Here is a 26434-nt window from a genome sequence, read left to right as displayed (position 1 = left end):
TGCCCATTACATCCCAAATCAGAAACCGCCCCTGTTCGTGATAACAAGGCTCATGTGGAGAGGGTTTAAAAAGTTTGTTATTAAGATAGTAAATTTAATTTCTCTTACACGATGAATACAGTATCTATCTATCTATGATGTTGCCTTCTGGGACAGTTCGAAAACAGCTTTCCTCACACAACTAAGCTTCTTCGTCGTCTTCTTTTCACGATCCTTAGGGGTCGCCACAGCATGTCATCCTTTTCCATGTAACGTAAGCCTATCTCCTGCATCCTCCTCTCGAACACCAACTGCCCTCATGCACTAAGCAATTGTTTTAAATGGCCTTAAATCCATCCATCCATCCATATCAGGAGCTGTCAGGATTCAGGTTGCAAGTTGGAACCAGATGCAGAGAGGACAGGGAGGTGAGTTTGTGAATAACGGTTTATTGCAGCTTGGAAGCGAACAAAGGAACTCCAAGAACTAAATCCGGGATTGGCAGGGTTCCAACGAGGACCGGTCTGGCAGGATAGGAGTCCGTATTGTCGGTGGGCCGCAAGAGGTGAGCACTGGTTTGCAGGGAGCAAGGGCAGATGGCAGACTGGGGACAAAGAACAAGAATTAGGTAGAGGTAACTCACGAGGTCTTCAGGAAGCAAATTGATAGGCAAGGTGGCTAGGCTACGAACTCGACGTAGAGCGTTGATAGTCTGGCGACGAGTTGGAGTCCCACAGCGTCTTAAGAGCAGTCAGGTGTAATTAGGATGACAAGGTGCAGCTGCTAGACTCCAACACGTCAACCCTGCATAGCACTCATGACACACACACACACACACACACACACACACACACACACACACGGCCTGGACTCAGGGGCTGAGTCCTGACAGGGGCACGGTGAACAAGTGGTTAGCACGTTTGCCTCATAGTTCTGAGGTTTTGGATTCGAATTGCGGGTGCTCTGGCTTCCTTCCCACATTCCAAAACTATGCATATTGAACATTCAAAAGACTGAAAAGATCAGAAAAATATATATATTAATGTATACTGTATTGATATTACATTTATTTTGTCATTTTCTAGCACATTTGGTTTTGGAGTCATCCAAAAGTAATTCAAAGTAATCAACAGGGATGTAACAATATCTATATCTCACGATTCAGTTTTAATGTCACAGTACAATAATTATTGTGATATCGTGGGAAAGCTCACGGTATATGCAGGACGGCTCACGGTACAGGTGGGGCAAATATGCGAACGCAGGAGAACCAAAAGACCTCTCTTTTCTTTCTGTCCGATTCCTTCTCAATAGGCTTTAGTAGTTTCTGTATTTTCCCACAAGTTTTTGTGAAAAAGACATTTTCAAATCATGTACCACTGTGCACTTCTATCTCCGTCCATCCAATGTTTTCATGCATAAACTGTCCTTTCAAAATGCTATTCTTGGTGCAGCAATAATCATGCTATGCTCACAATAACAAAACTGTCCATGGAGAAATTGTCTGTTCACTAATTTACAATATTGTTTGTAAAATTGTTTTGTTTGGTTAGGCACTTCCTAGCAGCCACACACATGGTTGTATTCGAACTGTCTCCTTACTTGTAAGTTTTTATAATATTGTCTCTCCTTTTCTCTCAAAGTGCTTCTCCTGTCTCTTGCCTAACAAGGGATAAGATTTTGCCCGTGACAGTAGAAAAACTCTGCCATTACACACACCGTGCTTTGAACCTCATGTGAGCCAAACACTATGATTGCATTCACCCATCCATTCTCTGTATCCGTTATCTTCACAAGGGTCACTTTTATCTAAATGTGTTAGGAAGAATTGACTGGTTTCATTGATGAATAAAGTTGTGCCAGCTCAGAGAATGTTTTAATAATGAGTTATGAGTATGTTAAGTGGTGTGGCACAGTGGGTGACTGGTTATAGCGTCTGCCTCACAGTTCTGGGGACTGGGGTTCAATCCCCGGCCCCGCTTGTGTGGAGTTTGCATGTTCTCCCCGTGCCTGCGTGGGTTTTCTCCCGGCACTCCGGTTTCCTCCCACATCCCAAAAACATGCATGGGAGGTTGATTAAAGACTCTAAATTGCCCATAGGTGTGAATGTGAGTGCGAATGGTTGTTTGTTTCGATGTGCCCTGCGATTGGCTGGCAACCGGTTCAGGGTGTACCCCGCCTCCTGCCCGATGATAGCTGGGATCGGCTCCAGCACGCCCGCGACCCTTGTGGATAAGCGGCTCAGAAAATGGATGGCTGTTAAGTGGTACGTGTATGTTCATCCTGTTAAAGTGTAGGTGAAAAGCAGGCAGCACCAAGTGCAGGAAGCAGGCAAAGCAAGGCAGGGCTGCAGGGGAAGTAATTTAAAAAAAACATTTACATAAAAAGTCCAACAAAAGCCATGAGATAGCAGCATCAAAAATCATTATTACAAAGTCCCAAAAGAATGGGATATAACATGAACAAAGAAACACGGGACAGACTCCCCATCACAGGCCACTGGACACGTGACGTTGGGCTATGAACCGAGAGAGAGTGAACAGAAATCATGAGCAAAACATAAAACAAATCAACAAGACAACGATGCAACCCTGGACAAGCTGAGCATGGCTGGAGAGAGCTCACAGGCTGACACAAGGAGCAGAGCTGAAAAGACCAGGTGGTGACAATGACATGACAATCACACAAGAAAGGCACAAGCAGGACTCAGGAAAATTCCGAATAACATGAAACAAAACTAAATCAGATCCAACCGCAATAAAAAAGCTCAACAAAAAAAACTGATCATGGGAGTATAATAATAGGATTGTAAAGACACAGAAGTTCAAATACGGACCCCTGCGGGACATTTGAAGTCTGCTCTTTCTAACTTTGTCTCCAAAACATCTGACCTTGGCCGTCTCTCTGATGAGCTCATTTCTAATCCTATCCAACCTGGTCACTCCTAGAGAGAACCTCAACATTCTCATTTCCGCCACCTCCAGCTCTGCTTCCTGTTGTCACTTAAGTGCCACTGTCGCGAATCCGTACATCGTGGCTGGGCTCACCACTGTCTTGTAAACTTTGCCCTGTCACATAACACACCTGACACCTTCCTCCACCAGTTCCATCCTGCTTGGACCCGTTTCTTCACTTCCTTACCACACTCACCATTGCTCTGGACTGTTGACCCCAAGTACATAAAGTCCTCCTCCCTCGCTATCTCTTCTCCCCGTAGCCATACTCTTCCACCTCATCCCCTCTTATTCATGCACATATATTCTGTTTTACTTCAGCTAATCCCCCTCCTTGAGCTGTCACCTTACCGTGGTGGAGGGGTATGTGGGCCCCAGTGATCCTAGGAGCTAAGTTGTCTGGGGCCTATGCCCCTGGCAGGGTCAAACAGGTCCTAGCGATGGACCAGACAAAGGACAGCTAAAAGACTCCCTATGATAAATAAATGGATAGAATCACGTTTTCCATTGCCCGGACGCGGGTCACCGGGGCCCCCCTCTGGAGCCAGGCCTGGAGGTGGGGCTTGAAGGCGAGCGCCTGGTCGCCGGGTCTGCACCGATGGGGCCTAGCCAGGTGCAGCCCGAATGGGTAACGTGGGTCCCCCTTCACATGGGCTCACCACCTGTGGGGGGGGGCATAGGGGTCAGGTGCAGTGGGTGCTGGCCGAAGGCAGGGACTTTGGCGGTCCGATCCCCAGCTACAGAAACTGGCGGGTGACTTTAGCCAGGCTGGGCCACCAGAAGTGTTGCAGGATGCAATGGATGGTGCGAGTGATTCCGGGATGACAGGTGAACTTCGGGTGTGGGCCCACTGAAGGACGTCAGAGTGTGCAGAATTGGGCACGAACAGCCAGTTAGGAGGTCCGGGCTTGGGATCCCGGTGCGTCTTCTGAGCCTCCTTAACCACCTGTTTAATATCCCACGTGGCCGTCCCGACAAAGCAGGAGGAAGGAAGGATGGGCTCTGGTTCACTTGGGCTGGAAGGGGGCGAATGGAGGCGAGAGAGGCCATCAGGCTTGCCGTTACGGGAACCAGGGCGGAAGGAGAGGCTGAAATTGAACCGGCTGAAGAATAATGAGCTTGACAGGGTTTCAACCGCTTAGCGGAACGGAGGTAAGCAAGATTTTTACGGTTGGTCCAGATCGTGAACGGGGAAACGGTCCACTCCACCCAATGCCTCCATTCTTCTAGAGCCCAGACGATGGCTAGGAGCTCCCGATTTCCGACGTCATAGTTGCGTTCAGACAGAGAGAGGTGATGGGAAAAGAAGGCACAGGGATGAGGCTTTTGGGATTCAGGGGTCTTTCTGGGAGAGAACTCCACCCGCCCCAGTGTCTGAGGCGTCATCCGCCACTACGAATTGGAGGGAGGGGTCAGGGTGTCTTAGGATGGGGGCACGGGTGAATAATTCCTATCGGCGCTCAAAGGCTTGGGATGCAGCAGGAGTCCACTGGAAGGGAGAGCTGGTGGAGGTGAGGCTGGTGAGAGGAATGGCCACTTTGCAGTAATTACGGATGAATCTACGGTTGAAATTGGCAAACCCCAGGAAACATTGCTTGCAGCTCTTTGTGGGTGGAGGGAATGGGCCAGTCAATGACTGTTTGAATTTTCGCTGGGTCCGGTTGTAGTTGTCCCTTGGCGATGATGTATCCTTGGAAGTGCACAGAGGAAAGGTGGAATTCACATTTCTCAGGCTTGACAAAGGGCTGACTCGCTAAGCCCTCATGAATGAAGCTGTCGTCAGCGCCGGAGTCGATGGGGCGGAGACGGGGGTATTACAATCGGAACCAGGGATACACGTGGGAATGATCATACGTGAGGAAAAGCTGGAAGAGGAGTTGGTTTGGTTCACCACGAGGCTCTTGGATTGTAGTGAGCCCTGTCTTTTCGGTTTGAGGGTGCAAGTGGCGATGAAGTGACCTGGCTGACCACAATAAATACATAACTGTTGGTTGAATCGGCGTTGATGTTCCAGGGGATTTAATCGCGTTTTGCATAGTTGCATCGACTCCTCCAGTCTGGTGGGAGGTAAGGAGGAAGCGGCAGGTGGTCCAGCGTGGCGCAGATTGGCTGGATGCGCTGTGCCCTCGGACGGAGTCAAGCTGCGTGTTTCAACCCCCTTCTCTCGATCTCTCTTTCTCTGAGACGATTGTCTATCTTAATAGTTACCGAAATTAATTCCTCCAAAGAGATGTGCTCATCCCGGGCTGCAAGCTTGTCTTTGAGCCGCTCCGAAAGTTTAAATATCCCTCTTAACCTGGCGTCATTCCATCTGCATTCACCCACTAGAATCCTAAACTCAATCGAGTAGGGCACCACGGAGCCAGACCCCTGAGTGAGGGTTAGGAGGCGCCGAACGGCTTCCCTACCCTTAACAGGATGATCAAAGACCTTTTTAAGCTCGGCTGAGAATGATTAAAAGGAGGCGAGTGCCGGCGAGAAATTAAACCAAAGTGCGGTAGCCCATTTAGTGTCTCTTCCGCGCAGGGTTTTAATAAGGAAGGCGACTTTTGACTAGTCAGTGGGATAACTCAGGGGTTGCAGATCGAATATTAACAAGCACTTTAATAGAAATTTGCCACAGGAACCTAGATCCCCGGAATAAGATTCGGGAGGCGGAATGTAAGCATCATTGTACGGGAGGAGGGGTTGGTAGGAGGCTGCGGGCGTGGGAGGAGTACTCACGGGAGGGACAGGAGAGAGACTTGTTCAGTAAGGGAACCCCCTGGAGTTTGCCTACTGAGCAAACAGGTCTGTGGATGACGCAGTCAACATGGGACTTCATTTCATCCTAGAACACCTCAGCGGCGTGGGGACCGACGCAAGGATCCTGTTCGTGGACTTCAGCTCTGCGTTCAACATCATCATCCCCGAACTCCTCTCCTCCAAGCTTCTCCAACTCAGCGACTCGCCTGCCATCTGCCAGTGGATTTGCAGCTTCCTGACGGGCAGGACACAGCTGGTGAGGCTGGGGAACACCACCTCATCTACACGCACCACCAGCACCAGGTCGCCACAAGGATGCGTCCTCTCTCCCCTGCTCTTCTCTCTCTACACGAACGACCGCACCTCAACGCACCCGGCCGTCATACTCCTAAAGTTTGCAGACGACGCCACAGTCATCGGCCTCGTCAAAGACGATGATGAGTCTGCGTATCAACAGGAAGTGGAGCGGCTGGAGCTGTGGTGCGGCTTATACAACCTTGGCATCCTTCGCCAGAGCTGCCCCTCACGCTGTCTAACTGCCCTGTGTCAACCGTCGAGACCTTCAAGTTCCTGGGAATTACAGTCTCTAACCCTAACCTGAAGTGGAAGATCAACATCAACTCCATCCTCAAAAAGGCCCAGCAGAGGATGTACTTCCTGCGGCTTCTGAGGAAGCACGGCCTGCCATAGGAGCTGTTGAGGCAGTTCCACACAGTAGTCATCGAATCAGTCCTGTGTTCATCCATCACAGTCTGGTTTGGCACTGCTACAAAAAAGGACAAAGTCCGACTGCAACAGACAATCAAAACTGCTGAAGAGATTGTCGATACCCCACCACCCACTCTTGAGGACTTGCACGCTGCCAGAACTAAGACAAGAGCGTGCAATCCTCTGGACCCTCCACATCCACGTCTTCCAGCTCCTTCCCTCAGGTAGGCGCTATCCATCAATGCAAACTAAAACAAGCAGACATTCCAACAGCTTCTTCCCTCTTGCCATTAACTCCTGAAATAGTTAACTTACACTTCCATTGTAACATGCGGCCAATTTTGTCTTGAGATTGTTATCACATCTCTGTCGGGCCAATTATACATTACTCGTGTACTCACTGTAGTAGTCTCGTCTCCCTGCACTACTTGCATATCTGTTGTTGACCAAAACTGGCCACTCATGTGCTTGAGAAGCATCTGCAACATTTGCACAATTGACATTGTCCCAGTTTATTGCATTACTAGTCACTTTAAACTGCATGAAGTCTTCTTGAAGTCTCTGCGCCCTTTGCATTGCACCAGACTATTGTTCTATTAGTCACTTCAAACTACTCTAATTGCTAGAGGACTCGGCATCATTTTGCACAATTTTCTAAACATTTTCTTTACCGGCATGACCACATTACTTGTAACCTTTTATTGCTCAGTGACTTTGTTTTCATGTTTTTATGTCTCAAAAAGTATTCTCTGTCAATTGACTGTCTTGTCATACAAGAGCAGCTCCAACTACCGGAGACTAATTCCTTTTGTGTTTTTGACACATTTGGCAAATAAAGATGATTCTGATGATTTTGATTCTAATTCTGAAGGAGCGCTTCAGTTTTAGTGTGTAAATTGTAAACTTTTATTGTTCTTTATTTTTGTCCACATGTGGTATTTAACTATTTTGTTAGTCACATTTCCCTGTGTCTTGCCATTTTATCTTGCGCCTCCCTACCCCTAGACGAGGCCTTAACACAAACTGTACTTGTGGCTGGAATCAGATGAAGATCAAACGGGTAACATGCGTTACTTAGCAAGAACAATGGCGACAAGTAAGGAAGCAAGTAGACAACACTCTGGCACCTTCCTTGCGCTGAAGCCGCACCGAAACACCTGACGCCACCACAGCCAGAAGAGGAAGAGATTGTGGAAACAAGGGATATGAAGTCACCAGCAGACAGAAACACAGAACACGACATTAGGTACATGCTGCCTTTTAAGTGATGCTGTCGAGAGATATTCACATAATAAGATTATTAGATATAGCACTTCATATTCGTCTTCATCATATGCTTTTGATTGACGACATAGAGAAGCAGTGGTTGTTGCTGCTGTCTCACAGCAAATTTCCCTGGTTTGATTCCAGTTTGGACCACTCTGAATAATTGACTTTTTTAAAAAAAATTATATGAGCCGATGCCAAGCTCCTGTTACGCCCACCAGGTCTTTCCTTCCTTCATCATCATTCCTTTTTTATCTAAATCACAAACTTTCCGTCCCACATGAAGATGTGATGTAACACTTGAATCCCACCAGCAGAGGGTATGTGTGTGTGTGTGTGTGTGTGTGTGTGTGCACTCCATCTGCTCTGCGATCGTAACAAGTTTTCTTTCTAAAAATGAATCTCACAGCGATCAAGTCTGTCCTCCACGTGAGGTGATGATGATGATGATGATGATGATGATGATAAAGATGACGCTCTGACTCATGACTGTGTGTGTGCGCGTGTTTGGCATGAATGAATCAGGGCCACTTCGTGGTCCTCCTCCTCTTCTGTCGTGACATTCATTCAGGAGAAAGTGAGTGTGTGTGTGTTTGATGTCACTGACTCACAGGGAAATTCCTGTGGTGGAGGGAGGGATCAAACGGACACCCAAGTATAATTAGTGTATGCGAGGAGAGCAGCTCACAAGAAGCAGACCTGATGTAGAAGTGATCAACATAGAGCTACACAGAGAACATAGAGCAACTTTAGGCAGAGAGTGAGCCGGATGGAAGCAGATCCCTGTCGACTGACTTAGTCTGGAGGACCTGTTGCATTGTGGGGGTTCACCATGACTTCCGCTTCTTTTCATACAGCTCTTTTCACTCTGACCGTCATTGTCCATTTCTGGTCCGCCGGCTCACTGGTCCTGCAGTCGGACGTTCCTCTGAGCCTCCAGCAGGGGGTCGAGTCCTCCAAGTGTGCGTCTTGCACCGTGGGCCAGGTGAGGAAGAACTCCAGCGACATGGTGGATGCGGTCAAGCGTCACATCCTCAACATGCTCCATCTGAGCGCAAGACCCAACCTGACGCAGGCGCTTCCTCGTGCCGCGCTTCTCAACGCCATCAAGAAACTGCACATCGGCCGTGTGGCCACCGACGGTAGCGTGGACGTTCAGGCAGATGGCGCCAACCCCGAGGCCCCCGCCGAGGTCGAGGTCATCGCCTTTGCCGAGCCGGGTGAGTGCCTGCGCAAAGATGGCAGAAGCAAGCTTCTTGATGCCGTCCAAGTTCCCATGACTCTTATTGGTTGATGACTGTCTTCTTGTTACATGTAAATAACGTTCAATGTGTGATTTAACAGACAAGTTCAGTCTGGCCAGTGAACGCTGAGTTGCTGTGTCAACATAACGATGTGATCAACTGATCAACCCAGTATCAACCCAGTCGCACAAAGGCTCTAAATTCAAAGTTTGTTTACAAACTTTCTAAAGCAGGATTTCTGGATTATTATTGTGTGCGCGCGTGAGCCAATGTTTTGCTTGGACTCGGGAACTGAACGGAAGCTTCCCACTAAAGTTGTTGGCAGTAGCTGCTTGTGCACAATTCGACCAGCAGAGGGTGTAACAAAGAGCAGCTAATACTTGACTTGAGCTTGGGAGCTAGGCCTTTGGCAGTAATGTAAACCACAAAGGTTTCCATTGTTGAATTTCATGCAGCTTCATTCACAATGGTCCTGTGATTGTGATTTTGGTCCTGTGATTGACAGTTGACACTCCCAGAGTCAGCAGCGATACCCCCCACCCTCAAGCCAGAACAGGAAAAGCAGGATGTTGTCAAGTTTATGTCTCACACTATAGAGGTGAACAAACACATTGGTGTGATGACCACTGAGCGGAGGGCACCGAGCAGAGGTATTAATAGCGGCCCTCGTTAGACTTGTTAATGAGGGGGAGGCTTGAAGTAAAGAATGACTTCATTCAGACTCACTAATTAGTCCACACAGGAGACAAAGGGGCACTTTGGGGGCTTTTTTTAGCACATCTACTAATTGTGATGCCAACGTGCTACGTGTCGCTGTGTTTTTCTGTGCCAGGAGAGGCTGGGAACACCTTGACCTTCGACCTCTCCAAGGAAAGCGGCAGGTCGGCGCTGGTGGAGCAGGCCGATTTGTGGATCTTCCTCAAATTGTCTCGGGGAAGTCGGGCCAGAGGCAAAGTGAAGCTGCAGCTCTACCAGGCCGAGCAGGACGCACCGGTGTCGGAGAAGACGGCGGACACGCGTCGCAGCGGCTGGCACACTCTGGCAGTGCAGCGCTGCGTTCAGTCCGCGCTGGACCGAGGCGACGGACCGCTGCGTCTACGGCTGTCCTGCCCTCTGTGCGTCGGGGCCGGCGCCGTGGCCGTCCTGCCTTCTGCTGACGGCGACCGATCCCACCGGCCCTTCCTGATGGCGGCGCTACGAGCCAGAGAGGAAGTGGCTCGACGCCGGACCGCTCGAAGTTTGGAGTGCGACGGCAAAACGCGCACGTGCTGCAAGCAACAGTTTTATGTGAGCTTTAAAGACATCGGATGGAGCGACTGGATTATCGCTCCGTCTGGTTACCATGCCAACTACTGCGAGGGAGACTGTCTCAACCACATGGCGAGCGTCGGCGGCTCGGCTCTCTCCTTCCACGCCGCTGTCATCGACCAGTACCGCATGAGGGGCTACGCACCTTTACAGAACATCAAGTCGTGTTGTGTGCCCACGCGGCTGCGCGCTATGTCCATGCTGTACTTCGACCACGAGCAGATGATCGTCAAAAAAGACATACACAACATGATTGTGGAGCAGTGTGAGTGCTCGTGAAAAAAAGACACCCAAGCACGCACCCACACACACACAAACACAAATACTTAGCAGGTCAAATGTAGGATTTGCTCAAACGTTCATCTAAGAAGTTTTTTCCACATTGGAAAGAAGGAAGGAAGTTCATTTAAAAAAGTATGATGTCATTCATTTCATCACTTGCAGATGACGAAATTGACGTATTAGTTGAAAGAAGCCAAAGATTGAACGTTGCCTTGTGAGCTTCAAACGTGAATTAAGGGTGTTTATATCCATGTGTACCCCCGATTGACAGGAAGTGGATGCGCTGCTCAAATGAAAATTTACAGGCTGAAGAAGCCGGCCAGCCAAAACTGGTCACCGTGGCAACGATCAGTTTGTTCACTGACCTACAAACTCACGCCTGAGTCGAGGACTTGATTTTAGAAATGCAAAGAGGGCAAAACAATGCATTGTGGGTACTGGAGCGTGTGGTAATAATAGCAATCAAATATTCTTAGGAAGAAAAAGTTCTCCTAAAAGACAGCATGACAACTGTTCCAAAGTATGTGCAGTATTGTGAAATTATTTGATGGCCAATCTAATCAAATATTATTTTCACTTCCCTTACAATGCACTTTGAAGGCCATTTTAGAGAATGGGTGAAACACAAGCAAACTTTGGGAGCGCAGTGGTCTTGTAGGTTGATAAGGCACCTCGAGCTTGTTAAGTTCTTATGCTCAAGCACTCGCATGCTCTCGTAGTTATTCTGTATCAGCAAAGAAACATCTTTTTTTTTTTATTTTGCACAAGTGGAAAAATGCTGTCTCACTACTGCGATGTCATCATGTTCTAGTTTTTACTAACTTTCACGAGTGCTGTCTCACTAGTGTGATGTGTTCTCAGTTGTGACGGAAAGTGCTCAAATAAATGATTGGTCTGTAGGAATTTGTACAATTCTTGGGAAAATGCTTTCTCCAATATCTTGGACAGAAAAGTAAGATTAGATACAATTTGCTAAAACATCTTTCATGACTGCCCTGTGGTTGGCTGGCGACCAGTTTAGGGTGTACCCCGTCTCTCACTTAAAGTCAGCTGGGATAGGCTCCAACACACCCGCGACACCCATGAGGAGAAGCGCTACAGAAAACGCGTGGAGAGATCTTTAACTGCCGGCTCCGTGAAATGAGGTCATCGGGGAACGGGGTCTCACCTTTCTAAACATTTGTCCCTCATCGCTCCTCATCATCTTGTCTCCTCATCCCCTCGCTCTTCGATTGCATCTCTAAGGCCCTAAAATGTAAACAGAGGAGCGAGGACCCAGGAGGTGACAAAAAGGTGGAACTATAGAGGCCTAGTCTCATTCATGAAATGTCACTTCTGAATTGATTTTGACCTTCCGCCACATGGGCAAAAAGCTCTCGACACTCTTACTGATCGGCTTGTAGTCAATCCCATGCAACCCATCTGCCATAGCACTGCCGTGGAATTCAAGCTCCAAAGCCACGTCGTAAAAATAATAATAATACCAACAATATCAATGTTGTTATTATTAAGTTCATTTCTGATGGACTGAAGCACTGGTGCCCCACACCCAATGCACGTTGAACAAGTGTGAGAAATAAACACACACAACTTCCTTTTTTAATTCTTCACTGTCCTGCAGGACGTGACGATGAGAGTCTCGAATTAGCTTCTTCACACTCACAGTCGTGGTGTCGAGTGTTCTTGTGAGCATTAGCTGCTCTGATGGAGGCGGGGGCGGCGATTAGATGGGTCCACCCAGCCGCCTTCATAGATGCACACTGACGAGGACATACCGCTGCGCACTCACTCTTCATGAGAATCCCAACAATAGGAAACATAATAATTATAAAAAGAACGCAAAGAAAATGTAACTATGGCAGATCCTTCACATTTTCATTATTATTAAACCCATTAGCTCTAATTACAGAAGAGATTTTATTTTTTCAGTCGTAGACTGCGAGGCAGAAGTGTGACGAGAAGAACATCATAGCTGCTGCTTCCTAATTGTATGTTTTATATACATATATAATATTGCATAGACTGATTTACAGTCAGCAGTAGACTGCCCATCGGGCACACCGGGCACTTGCCTGGCGGGGCGGTATCTTTAGGGCCGATGCGACGCTGATTCCCCCCACCACCGCCTTTTTTTCCAAGAGACCAGCCCACAATTTGGAAGAGGTGGCCCTTTGGTCCATCTAGAATAAAGACAGTAAACTGAACCACTCAGGATAGAGAACGGTTGGATTTGGTGCAAGTTGTCAATTGCTCTAAGCCCATATGCAAAGATTCCTGAGCACCTGCCCGCGACACTAGTGAGGAAAAGCGGGACGGAAATTGGATGGATGTCCATCCATCCATCCATTTTCTTCCGCTTATCCGAGGTCGGGTCGCAGGGGCAGTAGCTTTAATAGGGAAGCCCAGACTTCCCTCTCCCCAGCCACTTCAACCAGCTCTCCCGGGGGTATCCCGAGGCGTTCCCAGGCCAGCCGGGAGACAAAGTCTCTCCAGCGTGTCCTGGGCCGTCCCCGGAGTCTCCTCCCGGTGGGACGTGCCCGCAAACACAAGTTCTAGAAATCTTTAAGAAGTTCCAGAAGTCATGTAAGTAAGGAGTGCACTTCATCTTAATTGACCATTTGTTTTACACAAATAATTATTTCACAAACCTTTCAACAAGGTAACGGTCACGTATACAAAGATTCCGACCACACTGTTTTTTTCCACCAATCACCAAATTCACTATTCACGTTTGTGGGTTTTGTCACCATGTGGTTTGTGGGTTATTTGCCCATATAATTATAAGAGTCCTGTTGAAAAATGACAATGTCCATATGTGCAAGGGACAAACAGTTCATGTGAACATACAACCCCAATTCCAATTAAGTTGGGACGTTGTGTTAAAGATAAATAAAAACTGAACACAATGATTTGCAAATCATGTTCAACCTATATTTAATTGAATACACTACAAAGACAAGATATTTCATGTTCAAACTGATCAACTATTGTTTTTAGCAAATAATCATGAACTTATAATTTTTTGGCTGCAACACGTTCCAAAAAGCTGGGACAGGCTCATGTTTACCACTGTGTTACGTCACCTTTTCTTTGAACAACATTCAATCAACGTTTGGGAACTGAGGACGCTAATTGTTGAAGCTTTGTCGGTGAAATTCTTTCCCAGTCTTGCTCGATGTACAGCTTCAACTGTTCAAGAGTCCGGGGTCTCCGTTGTCGTATTTTACGCTTCATAATGCGCCAGGCATTTTCAATGGGAGACAGGTCTGGACTGCAGGCAGGCCAGTCTAGTAAGCGCACTCTTTTACTACGAAGCCACGCTGTTGTAACACGTGCACAATGTGGTTTGAAATTGTCTTGTTGAAATAAGCAGGGGTGTCCATGAAGAAGACGTTGCTTGGATGGCAGCATATGTTTCTCCAAAACCACAGATGTGTAACTTACCCATGCCATTGGCACTAACACAGCCCCAAACCATCACAGATGCTGGTTTTTGAACTTTGCATAGATTTGAGCCCTGTGATAAAAAACAAAACAAAACAAAAACTCACTTCATACCCTGAAAACAGCTTTTTCTAAAACCTCGTAGAAACGGCAACTGTTATCTTCCAGCTGTTTTTTGTTCATTGAAAACAAAATAATGTTTTCAAGTCATTAACTGCGTGACAGTGAAGTCACGTGACAACGTTGAGGCAACAAGCAAATCGTTTCCTTCAAAAGCCAAGGCACTCTTCTTAAAGTCCAATCTCCTAACCTTTATGCCACCTTTCCTTAACCTTTCTTGCAATACGACGTCACCGGGTCATAGGCGAGGACAGGCCTGTTTGAAAATGAATTCGACTCCACTTTTCCTAACTGATGTGGAATATTGCTGATGTAAAGCTTGCTGATTTGGCATGCAAAATATTTGATCAATAATAAAATAAAACATCTACAATGTCTTTTACCACAAGATGTCAGCACAGAGCAACCAAAGATTACATTATTCCGTGTTTCGGTTTCATTTGTGTTTACACATTTAAATACCATGTTTGTATCAATAAATGACATGGGCCTACATGTATTTAACTTATTTGCAAAATATTTGGTTACTAATAAAATATTTTCAAATCATTCACAGATTCTACCCGTGTAAAGTATTACATATTATTAAAGTAGTCATTTATTCATTTTCCGTACTGCTTCTCCACACGCGGGTCGCGGGCGTGCTGGAGCCTATCCTACGGAATCAGATTAGTGCCAAAATGATTCACACAAAACTTTTGAAATCGTGTACGTGAAAAAAAGATTCACACAAAACTTTTGAAATCACTCTGATTCCAGAGAAAGCTGTAGGGGGCGGGGAAGCAAATTCAAAATTATTGTGGCATGTTTGCGATTTAAAAAGTTTTGTGTGAATGTTTTGGCACTAATCTGATTCCATACCCAGCCGACTCCGGGCGAGAGGCGGGGTACGCCCTGAACTGGTCGCCAGCCAATCGCAGGGCACATCGAAACCAACAACCATTCGCACTCACGTTCACACCTGCGGGCTATTTAGAGTCTTCAATTAACCTACCAGTTCAGGGTGTAGTTCGAAAATCCGCTCAGTTTTTTCCGCAGATGATCGCACTACTAGTCACTTTAAACTGCATCCATTTCTTGAAGTCTCTGCGCCCTTTGCACAATGGTCATTGCACCAGACTATTGTTCTATTCGTCATTTCAAACTGCTCTAATTGCCAGAGGACTCGGCCTCATTTTGCACAATTGGCCAAAATAAATAAATAAAATAAAATAAAGAAATGTACCGGCATTACCACATTACCGGTAAACTTGTATTGCTCAGTGAGTGTGTTTTTAATGTTTTTTATGTCTCAAAAATATTTCAATTGACTCTCTGTTGTCGTACTAGAGCTGATCCAACTACCGGAGACAAAAACAACAAATAAAAAAATTACTTTTCTTAGTCGGAATCCTCGACGTCAAGGCCAGATTTGAACCCGAATCCTCAAAGTTGTGAGGTAGACGTGCTAACCACCGTGCCGCCTGTTTCGGACATTATCATTTTGTTGCGAGATATCATTCATTGTGCAAAATTGAGACTAAGCCCTCCTTGTCCGGGTTTATGAATGACTTGAAAATATTTTTCCCATGTCTTTAAAAAAGTTGTAAAAGGTAATGCTCAGAAAATCATCGTAGCCATGGCTCGTCACTCATTGTTTGAATCTTCCCGTCTGTGCTCCATAATAGGTAATTTAAATGTACCTTGTTTTGTTTTCTTTCTCATCAGAATCGCCTTTTTGACTTTAATTGTGTAATTTCCTGTTTATATTATCCTCCTTGAGTGCATGTATTTTCCGTGTTGAGATTCTGTGATCACACCACACACGACGACCAACCCTTTTTTTGGTTCTTATTGTGACAGGCCGTCTGACCCGGATGTAGCTTCCGAGCACTTCCGTGGCAGCGGCCCGCTGAGCTGGCCGATTGGGAACCGCGCGAGCAGCTCGAGATGACGGCGGGCGGATGGCTTGCGGTGTTTGGATTGGCTCTCTTGTCTATCGGCCTCCCGTCGGACGCTTGGGACGCAGACCTGGAGCTTCTGGATCTGGTCGAGGAGATCCCGGACACCTTTTACCGTTTCCTGTCTCTGGAGCAGGTTCGTGCTTCTCCGACCGTCTCCATGGTAACCACGTCGACCCAGTGGCGGTTCTAGCGGGGGCAGTGTTACCCCCCTTGACAAAATGGACCGGAGTCTGTCACAGCACGAATGCCTAATCTAGGCTGTGTGGGTCAAGTATGTTCAATTTTCAAGTCCCAGGTCAAGTTGCACGTAAATCTTTGCGCGATGACGTTTGCACGATGGAACATGATCGCCGGTCGTGCAATAGCGATGGGCACGGCCGTTCTTTTGAGTCTACTGAATCACGAGAATCAGTTACAAAGATTCGTTCACTTAATCGCCAAGTGCTTCCTTATTCAGTTCACGAGTCAGCCCTGAGGTTCACGTTCACCGAAGGACTACGCGTTGTTGTTGTTGTCGTCACGTATTGTGAGTAGGCTTTACACAATTATATTTACAATAAATAATGTATCTTTGTTCCTCTATTTATGCCAGTGAGGCATAGTGACAGAGAACAAATGAATGGTCTTCTATTAGATGGCAGGAAGTCAATACAGTCATTCATGTCTCCACTTTTTGTCACATTTTTGTTTGTTGCTGTGCCGTGAGATTTTTCAATTGTAAAATATGTTCCTTGGCTCCATAAAGGTTGGAAATCACTCCTCTAGTCAGATCGTGGATTCTAATCAGTCAGGTCAAACCAACATTAGAACATGACAGAAATAGTGGGTGCTAACTTACTGTAATTAAATTACTTGATTTTTAATTCAATGACTTCACCCACAGGCGGCACGGTGGCCGACTGGTTAGAGCGTCGTTCAATCCCCGGTCCCGCCTGTGTGGAGTTTGCATGTTCTCCCCGTGCCTGCGTGGGTTTTCTCTGGGCACTCCGCTTTCCTCCCACATCCCAAAAACATGCATTGATTGGCGTCTCTAAAAATTGCCCGTAGGTGTGACTGTGAGTGCGAATGGTTGTTTGTTTGTATGTGCCCTGCGATTGGCTGGCAAACAGTTCAGGGTGTACCCCGCCTCCTGCCCGATGACAGCTGGGATAGGCTCCGGCACGCCCGCGACCCTCGTGAGGAGAAGCGGCTCAGAAAATGGATGGATGGATGGACTTCGCCTACACCGAAACTTTAGAGCATGATTCGACAGAATGGCGGCATGTTTACATACAACCGTCAGTGCTAGCACTAGCTTGCTAGGCTACATAACGTTTTTGTTGCCTGCTTGTGAGCCGTATCGTATTCAAAGTACGTGAACATACCTCAAGCGAGCCTTAAACGAACGTCCTCTCCTGTCCTGAGCGCCGGTGACCAGCAGCACACGTTTTTCCCCATTTTGTCCTCATAATACAGTCGGCGCGATCCACTCTTGTTTGCGTCGCCACGGTAATGCGTGTATCCGGTCACATTTGAGTTGACAAGATAAAGCCCAATGATCGTAAAAAACGGGATGCGGTGCTATCGGAATACAAGGTTTTATTGCAGTGGTCTGACATAGTGCAATCGTGAAAGAGCAAATTTGTCTTGTAGTCAGATCCGGGCATTACGTGTTGTCTATCCCACACCGCCGACATGTTTTTTAAAAATGTTTTAAATAACTTCATTGGCCGTCAAGATATTTACAATACAACGTCAAAAGACACGCAACAAGGCTAAAAATAAACTAGCTTTCGGATTCAAATATACTGTGCACAATGGCGACGAGGAGTAAATGTCTTTTGCGGAGTTGATCGGATCGGCGAATTATGACAAAGCCAATCGGCCGATCAGCATAAAATGCTAATTATCGGCCGATACCGATCAGATTGTCAGAGTTGAGTGGCTTGAGAAGCGCTATAGAAGTTTCATGTATTTATTATTATTACACAAAAAGCTTTAATAGCCGCATTAGAGACACAGAGGGGATGATATGCATGTGTACATGCATAAATTTATTTTAAATATGTGTGCTTGTTTTCATGTGCTTGACTGATTCAACATTAGCCGATAGCTTGAAGAAACGGCTGCCGGTGAAAGCTATCCCCGCGTGGACGTCAGGACTTGCGGTTAAAATTACTCATGAGTACGTTCACTGCGTAGTACGTTGTACCTTGCGCGAACAAAACACTCATGGTACTAGTTCGCAGTGAACTTCCGCATGAATCACTGCATACGTACTAGTACAGCGCTCCTTTGCGGATCGCGAAGAAAGAACGTTTTATTTTTTGGGTGTCCTGTTCGGCTGTTGGAAGCGGCGTAAACCAACGAAGAAGAACGGGCACGATGACGTGCTTATGCCCAATGGCACCGGCGGCGAACAAAAGTGTGTCTTAACTTTGTTAAAATTAATGACCAGTCGCCTCAGTGCAACACTTGGAATAAGATTATATTGTGTAAAGGAGTTTTTCCCGATGTGTAGCATCTGACACGCTCCGAGCCTCAGCCTACACTGCGCGGAACTTCAGTGAAGTCAACTGAGTCACTTGGGTGAGTGAAACAATAAAATGCGTCTATGCCAACATTGAGACAGCTAACAAGGTAAACGGTTGCTTGCACTTTTGCACTGATGTTTTTGACGTTTATTTTAGTCTTCAACCCAATGTAAGCACCCATGTTTAAAAAAAAATCTTAACGTTGGGCTAAAATTTCGCTGTAACAAAATCACAATGAATTGGGACAAAATTCACTTAAATGTTGTCTCACAGTCGGCGCTTAAGGAGCTTAAAACAAGAAGTCAAGTTAAAACTTGCACATATAAACCATTTGACGTGATGAAACAGTATACTGTATTCTGTTTCATCACGTTAAAATAGTTAATTGTTAAAATAGTTATTTTAAAAATGCTGTCAGTGAAGTGAACTCTCAGTCAACTGGGTGAGTGAAATAAAATAGTTAAAACACTTAACTATTGTAAAAATTCTATATTTAACTTTTAGCTGAAACATTAATTAATGAATATTAAGTCCACACACATTGCCTTTTAGTTCATAGGTTTGATATTGATACTGGTTATAAAGAACCTTGAGTCAAATGTTCATTTTAGTCTATGCCTCGGGCTGCTAAGAAAATGTAAGTTCATAATTTGGACACCTTTATTTAAACCATGCGAACTTTTTTCTAACCTAACCCTAAAAGAATCGGAATCGAGAATCGTTTGGAACCGGAATCAAACTAAGGAACCAGAATCGCTCAAATTAAAACGATGCCCAACCCTAGGTGGGAGTGGTGATGTAAATTATAAAAGTCGATAGGACCAAAGTGTGAGTGAGGGAATATCCAAGAAATTCTGAGGACACATGCAAGTGAATTGACACAGTTTCGCATGTACAATGACTGTCAGAAGTGTCCTGTAATTGCTGTGCCTGCACCACGGGGGCAGAAGACCACACCCCACCCAATCGAGAGGCGAGGTCGGGCCCAGGAGTCCGCCCGAAAGCGGCCCGGTGGACGGGACACGTCCCACACCGAGGGATCCGGGGCGGTCCACCGGCCCCACCGAGGCGCCCTGAAAGCCCGAAGGAGGCCGCAGGAACCCAATACCGCCCAAGGCAGATCACCCAATGCCACCGCAGGCACTGGTGCCTCACAGCCAACAACAACTCGGAGCGAGGCGCTGACATTTTAAACGTTGTCGCTGCAGTGAAGTTCGCTGTTTCGCTCCTTAGCTTGGTAGCTCGTTAGGTTGCGGGTTAGCCAACATAATAAACAGTTGACTTTCCCGTGTGTTTTTTGGGGACTAACACAACAACATGGAGCGAGGCACTGATGTTTTAAACAATGTCGCTGAGGTGGAGTGAGCTGTTTAGCACCTTACCTCGCTAGCGCGCGGGATAGCGAACATAATAAACAGTTAACTTACCCAAGTCTCTCTGTTGTGTGCTACGCGCTGCCCATGAAGCAAGGCTGTGGAGTGTTGGACAGAGCTAATACAGGTACAGGTTCCACGAGCCCACTAGTGGCTAATGACACACCCATCCAACTCTCAGTCGGCTCACTGAGTGAGCCGCGTGCTAGATCACCATAACAATGAGAATTTATCGAGTCCGGAAAAACTGTCGTGTCCTTTTTATTTATCAAACAATAATTCAATAAACTAATTATCGTGACAGGCCTAACTGTATGTATAAAATTACAGATAAAACACAAATAAATCGTGTTAGGAATGTACCAATAGCTTTATGCACTACAGCATAACTGCGCATGAAAATAAATTATTTTAACTTGAAGTCTGGTAGGACTGTTAAGCTGCTCACTACTACAGTTCATTGAAATACATGTAGACTTCAGTATACTTCTGTGCTCAACTTTCTTTTTTACTGAGTCGTGAAGTGATTTTGTCTTAGGCCTGGTGCACACATAAGGATTTTTAATCATCTCAACACACATCACTACACACCTAAGGAATCTGTTCCACCACCGGTCTGGAAGTAAGTCCTCCGAGGCAGAGATCTCATGTGATCGTGTGATCACGAAGAAGGAACATTTCCGGCTATGTTGCGCTGATGTTTGCCAAGTGTTGCCAATGGAACTGCGACTGTTGTAGAATGGTGATGTCGTCAATAAAAAGACTTGCTTTGGAAAAGACTTCTTTCCATCTGGGGAACCGACTTGTTTAAAAACATTTGGCTTTATTGATGGTCGCTTCGCTGTGCCTTAGTCAGGTTGCTTCTTGATTGACAACATACCGTTTCATGTCACAATTCTCAGCGTCATGACTCGGAAGACGTCGGCTTTCCCCACACACGAAGACTTTTGGTCGTAAATATAATCAATATTTAAGATTATCGGCCCCAACCCGTTTCGGACCCGATTATCTGGACAAATTCACTTTTAACACACCTCAGACCACATAATCATTTTATAATTTTCATCTTCATCTTAGAAGAAATACGATAGTCTGGCATTTAATGTCCTTGGTCAGAAACGGGCAAAATTGGCATAAAAGCATGCCGATTGTTTTTATGTGTACCGGGCCTTAGGCAAGTCGAGGCCAGTCACCTTCTGATTGAATCTCACCTGCAGTTTGCGCTCTTCTTAAAGAGAAATTACCAATCAGGTCAAATTCTGATCTTATTTATTGACCAATCGAAGCAGCCTGTACGTACTGTGTGTATAACGAACGCCTCGTCGTGTCTCCATGGAAACGGTGACGGGTGTCGACCGGAGTCCAAGTCGCAATGACTCAAGTCCTCTCAGTTCTCTGCTTTGTGTTCAGGATGCGACGCCATCAGAAATCAAAAGGGCGTATCGCCGCCTGTCGCTTGTTTTACATCCTGACAAGAACAAAGATGAAAACGCTGAGACGCAATTCCGACAGGTGAAGCGCAGCACAGCACAATGTGAAAAAACAAGATATGAAACACTGAAAGGTTTTGTGCGGCTCCACAGTTGGTGTCCATTTACGAAGTCCTGAAGGACGACGAGAGACGACGCAGGTTAGCCGTCGACCGATTGCGAGCGTCTGACGGCGCGCCCCTGACCTCTGACCTCTGCGGGTGCGCGCAGGTATGACTACATCCTGGTGAACGGACTTCCCGATTGGCGGCAGCCCGTCTTCTACTACCGGCGCGTGAGGAAGATGAGCAACAGCGAGTTGGCCTTCCTGCTCTTCGTCATCGTCACGATCGGACACTACGCCGTCATCTGGTCCATCTACCTGGAGAAACAGTTGGTGAGTCACACTCGGTGTTGGAGAGATCATTTTGCAAATGTAGTTTCACAAGTTGCCCTGTTGAAAATCAAATTAGGGGTGTAACTATTTCAATGACTTTCTCAAAGTAATATAACAATATTCACGAGATCGTGGTATGAAAAGTGCCTCGCTGTCTTGTCTTGGTATAAAATATTGAGCCGTTGTGCCTAAAATCTAGTTTTGGTCCGGATATACGGCGTGCCCATGTGGGTAGTCACAAGAAATACGCTAATTGGCTGACTGGCCCACGTGACCGAAAGGCTCCGTTCGGAGGGATGCGGAAGTAATACGGAGTGGACAAAACGCCGCTTTGCCGGAAATAACCATGTGGATAGATGTAAGTGGGTTATATAAGGGGCAAACGTTAATCACTGGATTAAAAAACAAACAAAAAAAACGAGAACTTAATGTGAATTGCAGGACATTGATCAAAAACACTTCGCCTGCAACTCGGGCGTAGCCGCCAAGCCTGTCTGAGCGGCGCTTCGCAATCGATTGGGGAAGAGGCGCCTTGTTCTTAGCGCCGGCCTCCGTCACAGCAAATGCAGACCCACGGTATCGAAGTTCAAAGGTCCTGGGTGAAAGAACATCACACGAATCGGGAATACAACATATCCCTCAGCCAATACATTCCATTAGTCCCAAAAATGAAATAATAAATAACTAAAATAATAACTTAATACAAATACAGACATCAATGCAATAATAAATCACCTTACATACTTCCCTCTCTTCGAAGGAAATGTTCACATTTCAAATTAAAACATATTACAGATGCTGCTCAGAATAATCAATCATCTTAACAATATCACTAAGCGGAGGAAAAGAAACTAACTACGATTCCTGTTCCTGCCTTTCTGACTTGAATGATTTTTGGACTTAAGCCAAGGAATCACTGTTACTAGGCAGTATCCAATTTCTCATGTTATAAATAAAAAATATGACAATAAATACTGTGAAATTAATGGACAGATAATTACTCAATGGACAGTTTTGTTATTGTGAGCATAGCATGATTATTGCTGCAGCAAGAATAGCATTTTGAAGGTACAATATATGAATGTAAACATTCGATGGACAGGTTAGAAGTGCTAATATGTTATTTAAACATGTCTTTAAAAAAAAAAAAAACCTGTGGGAAAACGCACAGAAACTACGAAAGCCTATCAAGAAGGACTCGACCAGAAAGAAAAGACCGCTCTTTCGGTTCTCTTGCTTTCGCCTCTTCGTCCCAGCTGTACTGTGATCCGTCCTGCAATACCGTGAGCTTTCCCACGATATCGCAATAATTATCGGACTGTGAGATTAATACCATGATAAAACCGAACCATGAGCTATAGGTATCGTTACATTCCTACTAGTTACATTTGCATTACTTTTCTTCATTTTGAACAAAGGCATCATCAGGACCACCCTTGGATGTTTCCTCTAAAAAGTGGATTCAACCAATAAATCATTATTTAACAATTAAACACAAACTTGTTCTTACACAAATAATAAACTGATAACAAAACATGAAAATGTGGTTGTTGCATTATGTGTGTACAGTATGTGGAAAACAAGATACCATGTTGACCTAAAGACAAATGTGCACAATTTAGACAGTATCACTTCACATGGCAAACCAGATAAGTGAATGTTCCATAAAAAAGTAAAAAATTATCAAGTTGAAACTGTTCAAAAGTAAATTTTCTTTTATGTGTTCAAAAGTCGAACTATGAGTCGAACCTTTTCACCTTGTGCTCCACTAGGTTGCGCTTGGAGGTCATATTTGGTAAAACATGTCATGTTTGAGACTAAAGCAGAATGGCCCATGACCAAAGAGAGCCAATTACAAACTTCGCCTTTAAAAGGCGGAAGTGATAAGATTCTACCTTTTGCGGCTATTTTTCAAATGTAATTAAAATTGTAATCATGGCAATTTCCAAAATTTAATTACCGTAATTTCTGGCACATAATACCCTATGGAGGATAATGCGCACCCCCTAAAAATCAGGAGTGGGTGTGCTGGCGCCTATCCCAGCTGACTCTAGGCGAGAGGCAGGGTACACCCTGAATTGGTCACCAGCCAATCGCAGGGCACAGCTAAACAAACTACCATTTGCACTCAAATTCACACCTACGCGCAATTTAGAGTCCTCAGTTAAGCATGTTTTTGGAATGTTGGGGGGGGGGAAACCGAAGTACCCAGAGAAAAACCACGTAGGCACGGGGAGAACATGCAAACTCTGTCCTCAGAACTGTGAGGCGGGTGTCGTTACCAGTCGCTCACCGTGCTGCCCACACCAGAAGTTACGGTACATATTTTCTCCCAGTGATGTAATGGATTACAATTCCATACATTTTGTAATTAAATTACATAATCTTGTTAGATTGCGTGCACGCATCCACACACATGCGACAGCAGGCTACGTGAGCTCCCGGATGACCTCTGAGTGTCTGCAGGATGAAATGCTGGCTAAAAAGAAGAGAGAGAAGAAGAAAAAGAGCAACGCCAAAGAAGAAGTCAAGTACGGCGGGGTGGACCGTGCTGACAGGTACTGGGGGATCGAGGGTTAGCACTTCCTGTGTGACATCATCATCACTGACACGTGCGTGTGCGCAGGGCTCAGGAGCGCCCCCACTGGCAAGACATTCTTCCTTTGAAAGTCAGCATGTGGATCTACCTGTCCATCAAACACATGCCCCAAACCCTGCAGGTGCAGTTATTGCTGTGTGTGTGTGTGTGTGCATGCATGCATGTGTGCCTGTTTCCAGAAGTTTCTTCTTGTGCTTCTGGAGTGCAGGAGGTGCAGCAGCACTACGAGGATTACCAGCAGATGAAGAAGCAGCAGAGGGAAGAACAAGAAGAGGAAAAAAAAGCTCAACAGGAAGTTGTGACCAGTAAGAAATTAGCTTTTTCTCTTCCGTCTTCGTCTTCAATTTAACTGACGAGTCGCGTGACCTTGTGCTTCCAGGAGAGAAGAGGCCAAAGGTGAAGAAGCCAAAGATCGACTTCCCCATCTACGAGCCGTCGGCAGAGGAGCCAAACTTGCAAAGTTACCAGCAGACGGGATCCATCCAGGAAGTTGAAGAGCAGCTCGACCAATGGTTGCAGGACCAGAAGCCCGCCAGGAAGAAGGTGCCTTCTTGTTAGCCTTAGCAATAGCATGGAGACACGCTAAGTCGTGCGTGTTGTTGCGTGCGGTCGGTGTTAGGCGTCAGAGTGGAGCGAGGACGACGTCAGCCTCCTCAGCAGACTGATGGGAAAATTCCCGGGAGGAACGCCGGGTCGTTGGGAGAAGATCGCCCACGAGCTCGGCAGATCCGTGATGGATGTGAGCCCCCAAAACCGACAAGCCCGCGTGACAATCCGCTGAACCCGCGTTAACTCGCTAGCTCGTCGGATTCAGCGCGAAAATGTTCCTGAACTATTTTGATCTTTTCCTTCAACAGGTGACCACCAAAGTCAAACAAGCCAAAGACCGCACCCACCTCAGCACAGGTCCACACGCAATTACATCTCCCACTCCACTGATATTTCTGTCTCAGGTTCTGTCTTCTGCTCTGGGTCTGGAGTTCGATTGCATTTGCTTCAGGTGTCGTCCGTGTGCCGGTGCAGGTCTGGTGAAGCTTTCCGAGTTGAAGGGGCCTCCTCTTCCTGCGAGGTCACTTCCTTTTTATGACAGTGTAGTGACGCGTGGAGCGGGCGTGGCCTGTGAGGAGCAGGACGAAGAAGCGGTCAAGCGGGGGAACAGGAAGTGTGCGGTCGCGGCCGACGGAGGGGGGGGGGGACGTCTCAGGTCCCGGCGGCAGAAAGACTTCAACCCTGACGAGGTCGATGAGGAGGAGGCGGCGGCGGTGCAGGAGAACAAGAACAAGGCGGAGGTGGTAGTGTGGACTCAGAACCAGCAGAAGCTTCTGGAACTGGCTCTGCAGCAGTTTCCCAGAGGAAGTGGCGAGCGCTGGGATCGCATCGCCAAAGTCGTTCCTGGGAAAAGCAAGGTGATGATCGACCACTGGAAGCTTCGCACCGCACACCAAAACCTCAATCGAACATCAATCAGTATGCCAGTTTGTGTGTGTGTGTGTGTTTCAGGAGGACTGCATGATTCGTTACAAAATGTTGGCAGAACTGGTCCAAAAAAGGAAACAAGCCAACAGCTGATGAAGCCCGATGACGCGGCCTGCGAGGTTGACCTTTGATCCTTGAACACGGTCATGTGTTTTCATGTAACAACAGGATGGACATGACCTCTGACCTCATTGCTTCATGTGCCTTAGCCCCTCTCATGATGCTACCCGTCAATCACTTTTTTGACTGATAAATAAAAATATTTATTATCCAATCAAAATTGATTTGGGGCATTTCTTGTTTTTATTGTTGCTTCAGAATGTTCATCTTTTTTTTCAGTCCCTTTTTAAAATCCATGAAAACATATATTTGATTAAATATTGACAAACGCCCTCTGGAGCCAGGCCTGGAGGTGGGGCTTGAAGGCGAGCGCCTGGTGGCCGGGCCTGCACCGAAGGGTCACAGCCCGAAAAGGTAACGTGGGTCCCCCTTCCCATGGGCTCACCACCTGTGGGAGGGGCCAAAGGGGTCGGGTGCAGTGCGAGCCGGGGGATGGCCGAAGGCAGGGACCTTGGCGATTCGATCCCCGGCTACAGAAGCTGGCTCTAGGGACG

At 46.5% G+C, this 26434-nt stretch overlaps 2 protein-coding genes across 4 annotated transcripts; both read left to right on the top strand.

Annotated features, from left to right (window-relative positions):
• The first annotated feature begins 8346 nt into the window (after nucleotides 1-8346).
• inhbab (inhibin subunit beta Ab) lies at nucleotides 8347-11385 on the top strand. Of its 2 annotated transcripts, XM_061694035.1 has the most exons (3): nucleotides 8732-8872; nucleotides 9402-9546; nucleotides 9729-11385. In XM_061694035.1, exons 1-3 carry the CDS (start codon nucleotides 8816-8818, stop codon nucleotides 10481-10483), a joined length of 957 nt encoding a protein of 318 aa, XP_061550019.1. In that variant the 5' UTR covers nucleotides 8732-8815; the 3' UTR covers nucleotides 10484-11385. The 2 variants fall into 2 exon arrangements, with proteins under 2 accessions (XP_061550018.1, XP_061550019.1); XM_061694034.1 differs by lacking the exon at nucleotides 9402-9546 and having other exon boundaries at nucleotides 8347-8872.
• Nucleotides 11386-15936: 4551 nt separating this feature from the next.
• On the top strand, nucleotides 15937-26101 carry dnajc1 (DnaJ (Hsp40) homolog, subfamily C, member 1). 2 transcript variants are annotated; one of them, XM_061693135.1, is made up of 12 exons: nucleotides 15937-16126; nucleotides 21290-21391; nucleotides 21463-21509; nucleotides 21580-21745; nucleotides 24212-24303; nucleotides 24372-24465; nucleotides 24553-24649; nucleotides 24724-24887; nucleotides 24964-25083; nucleotides 25202-25250; nucleotides 25368-25750; nucleotides 25845-26100. In XM_061693135.1, the coding sequence occupies exons 1-12, from the start codon at nucleotides 15980-15982 to the stop codon at nucleotides 25911-25913; spliced, it is 1530 nt and encodes a 509-aa protein (XP_061549119.1). In that variant the 5' UTR covers nucleotides 15937-15979; the 3' UTR covers nucleotides 25914-26100. The 2 variants fall into 2 exon arrangements, with proteins under 2 accessions (XP_061549119.1, XP_061549118.1); XM_061693134.1 differs by having other exon boundaries at nucleotides 25202-25750; nucleotides 25845-26101.
• The last annotated feature ends 333 nt before the right edge of the window (nucleotides 26102-26434 follow it).

The sequence above is a fragment of the Phycodurus eques genome, chromosome 13 (genome assembly GCF_024500275.1).
Source record: "Phycodurus eques isolate BA_2022a chromosome 13, UOR_Pequ_1.1, whole genome shotgun sequence".
Taxonomy (NCBI): Eukaryota; Metazoa; Chordata; class Actinopteri; order Syngnathiformes; family Syngnathidae; genus Phycodurus; species Phycodurus eques.
This window is presented reverse-complemented; position numbering and strand designations above follow the sequence as displayed.

What these genes read in the sequence shown, in the direction of transcription:
- inhbab (XM_061694034.1), top strand. Translation starts at nt 8,485, where the DNA reads ATGACTTCCGCTTCTTTTCATACAGCTCTTTTCACTCTGACCGTCATT. An exon ending in CATCGCCTTTGCCGAGCCGG is followed by an intron (nt 8,873 to 9,728) that starts GTGAGTGCCTGC and finishes TTTCTGTGCCAG; the next exon opens with GAGAGGCTGGGAACACCTTG.
- dnajc1 (XM_061693134.1), top strand. Translation starts at nt 15,980, where the DNA reads ATGACGGCGGGCGGATGGCTTGCGGTGTTTGGATTGGCTCTCTTGTCT. An exon ending in GACGACGAGAGACGACGCAG is followed by an intron (nt 21,510 to 21,579) that starts GTTAGCCGTCGA and finishes GGGTGCGCGCAG; the next exon opens with GTATGACTACATCCTGGTGA. An exon ending in TCAACAGGAAGTTGTGACCA is followed by an intron (nt 24,650 to 24,723) that starts GTAAGAAATTAG and finishes TTGTGCTTCCAG; the next exon opens with GAGAGAAGAGGCCAAAGGTG.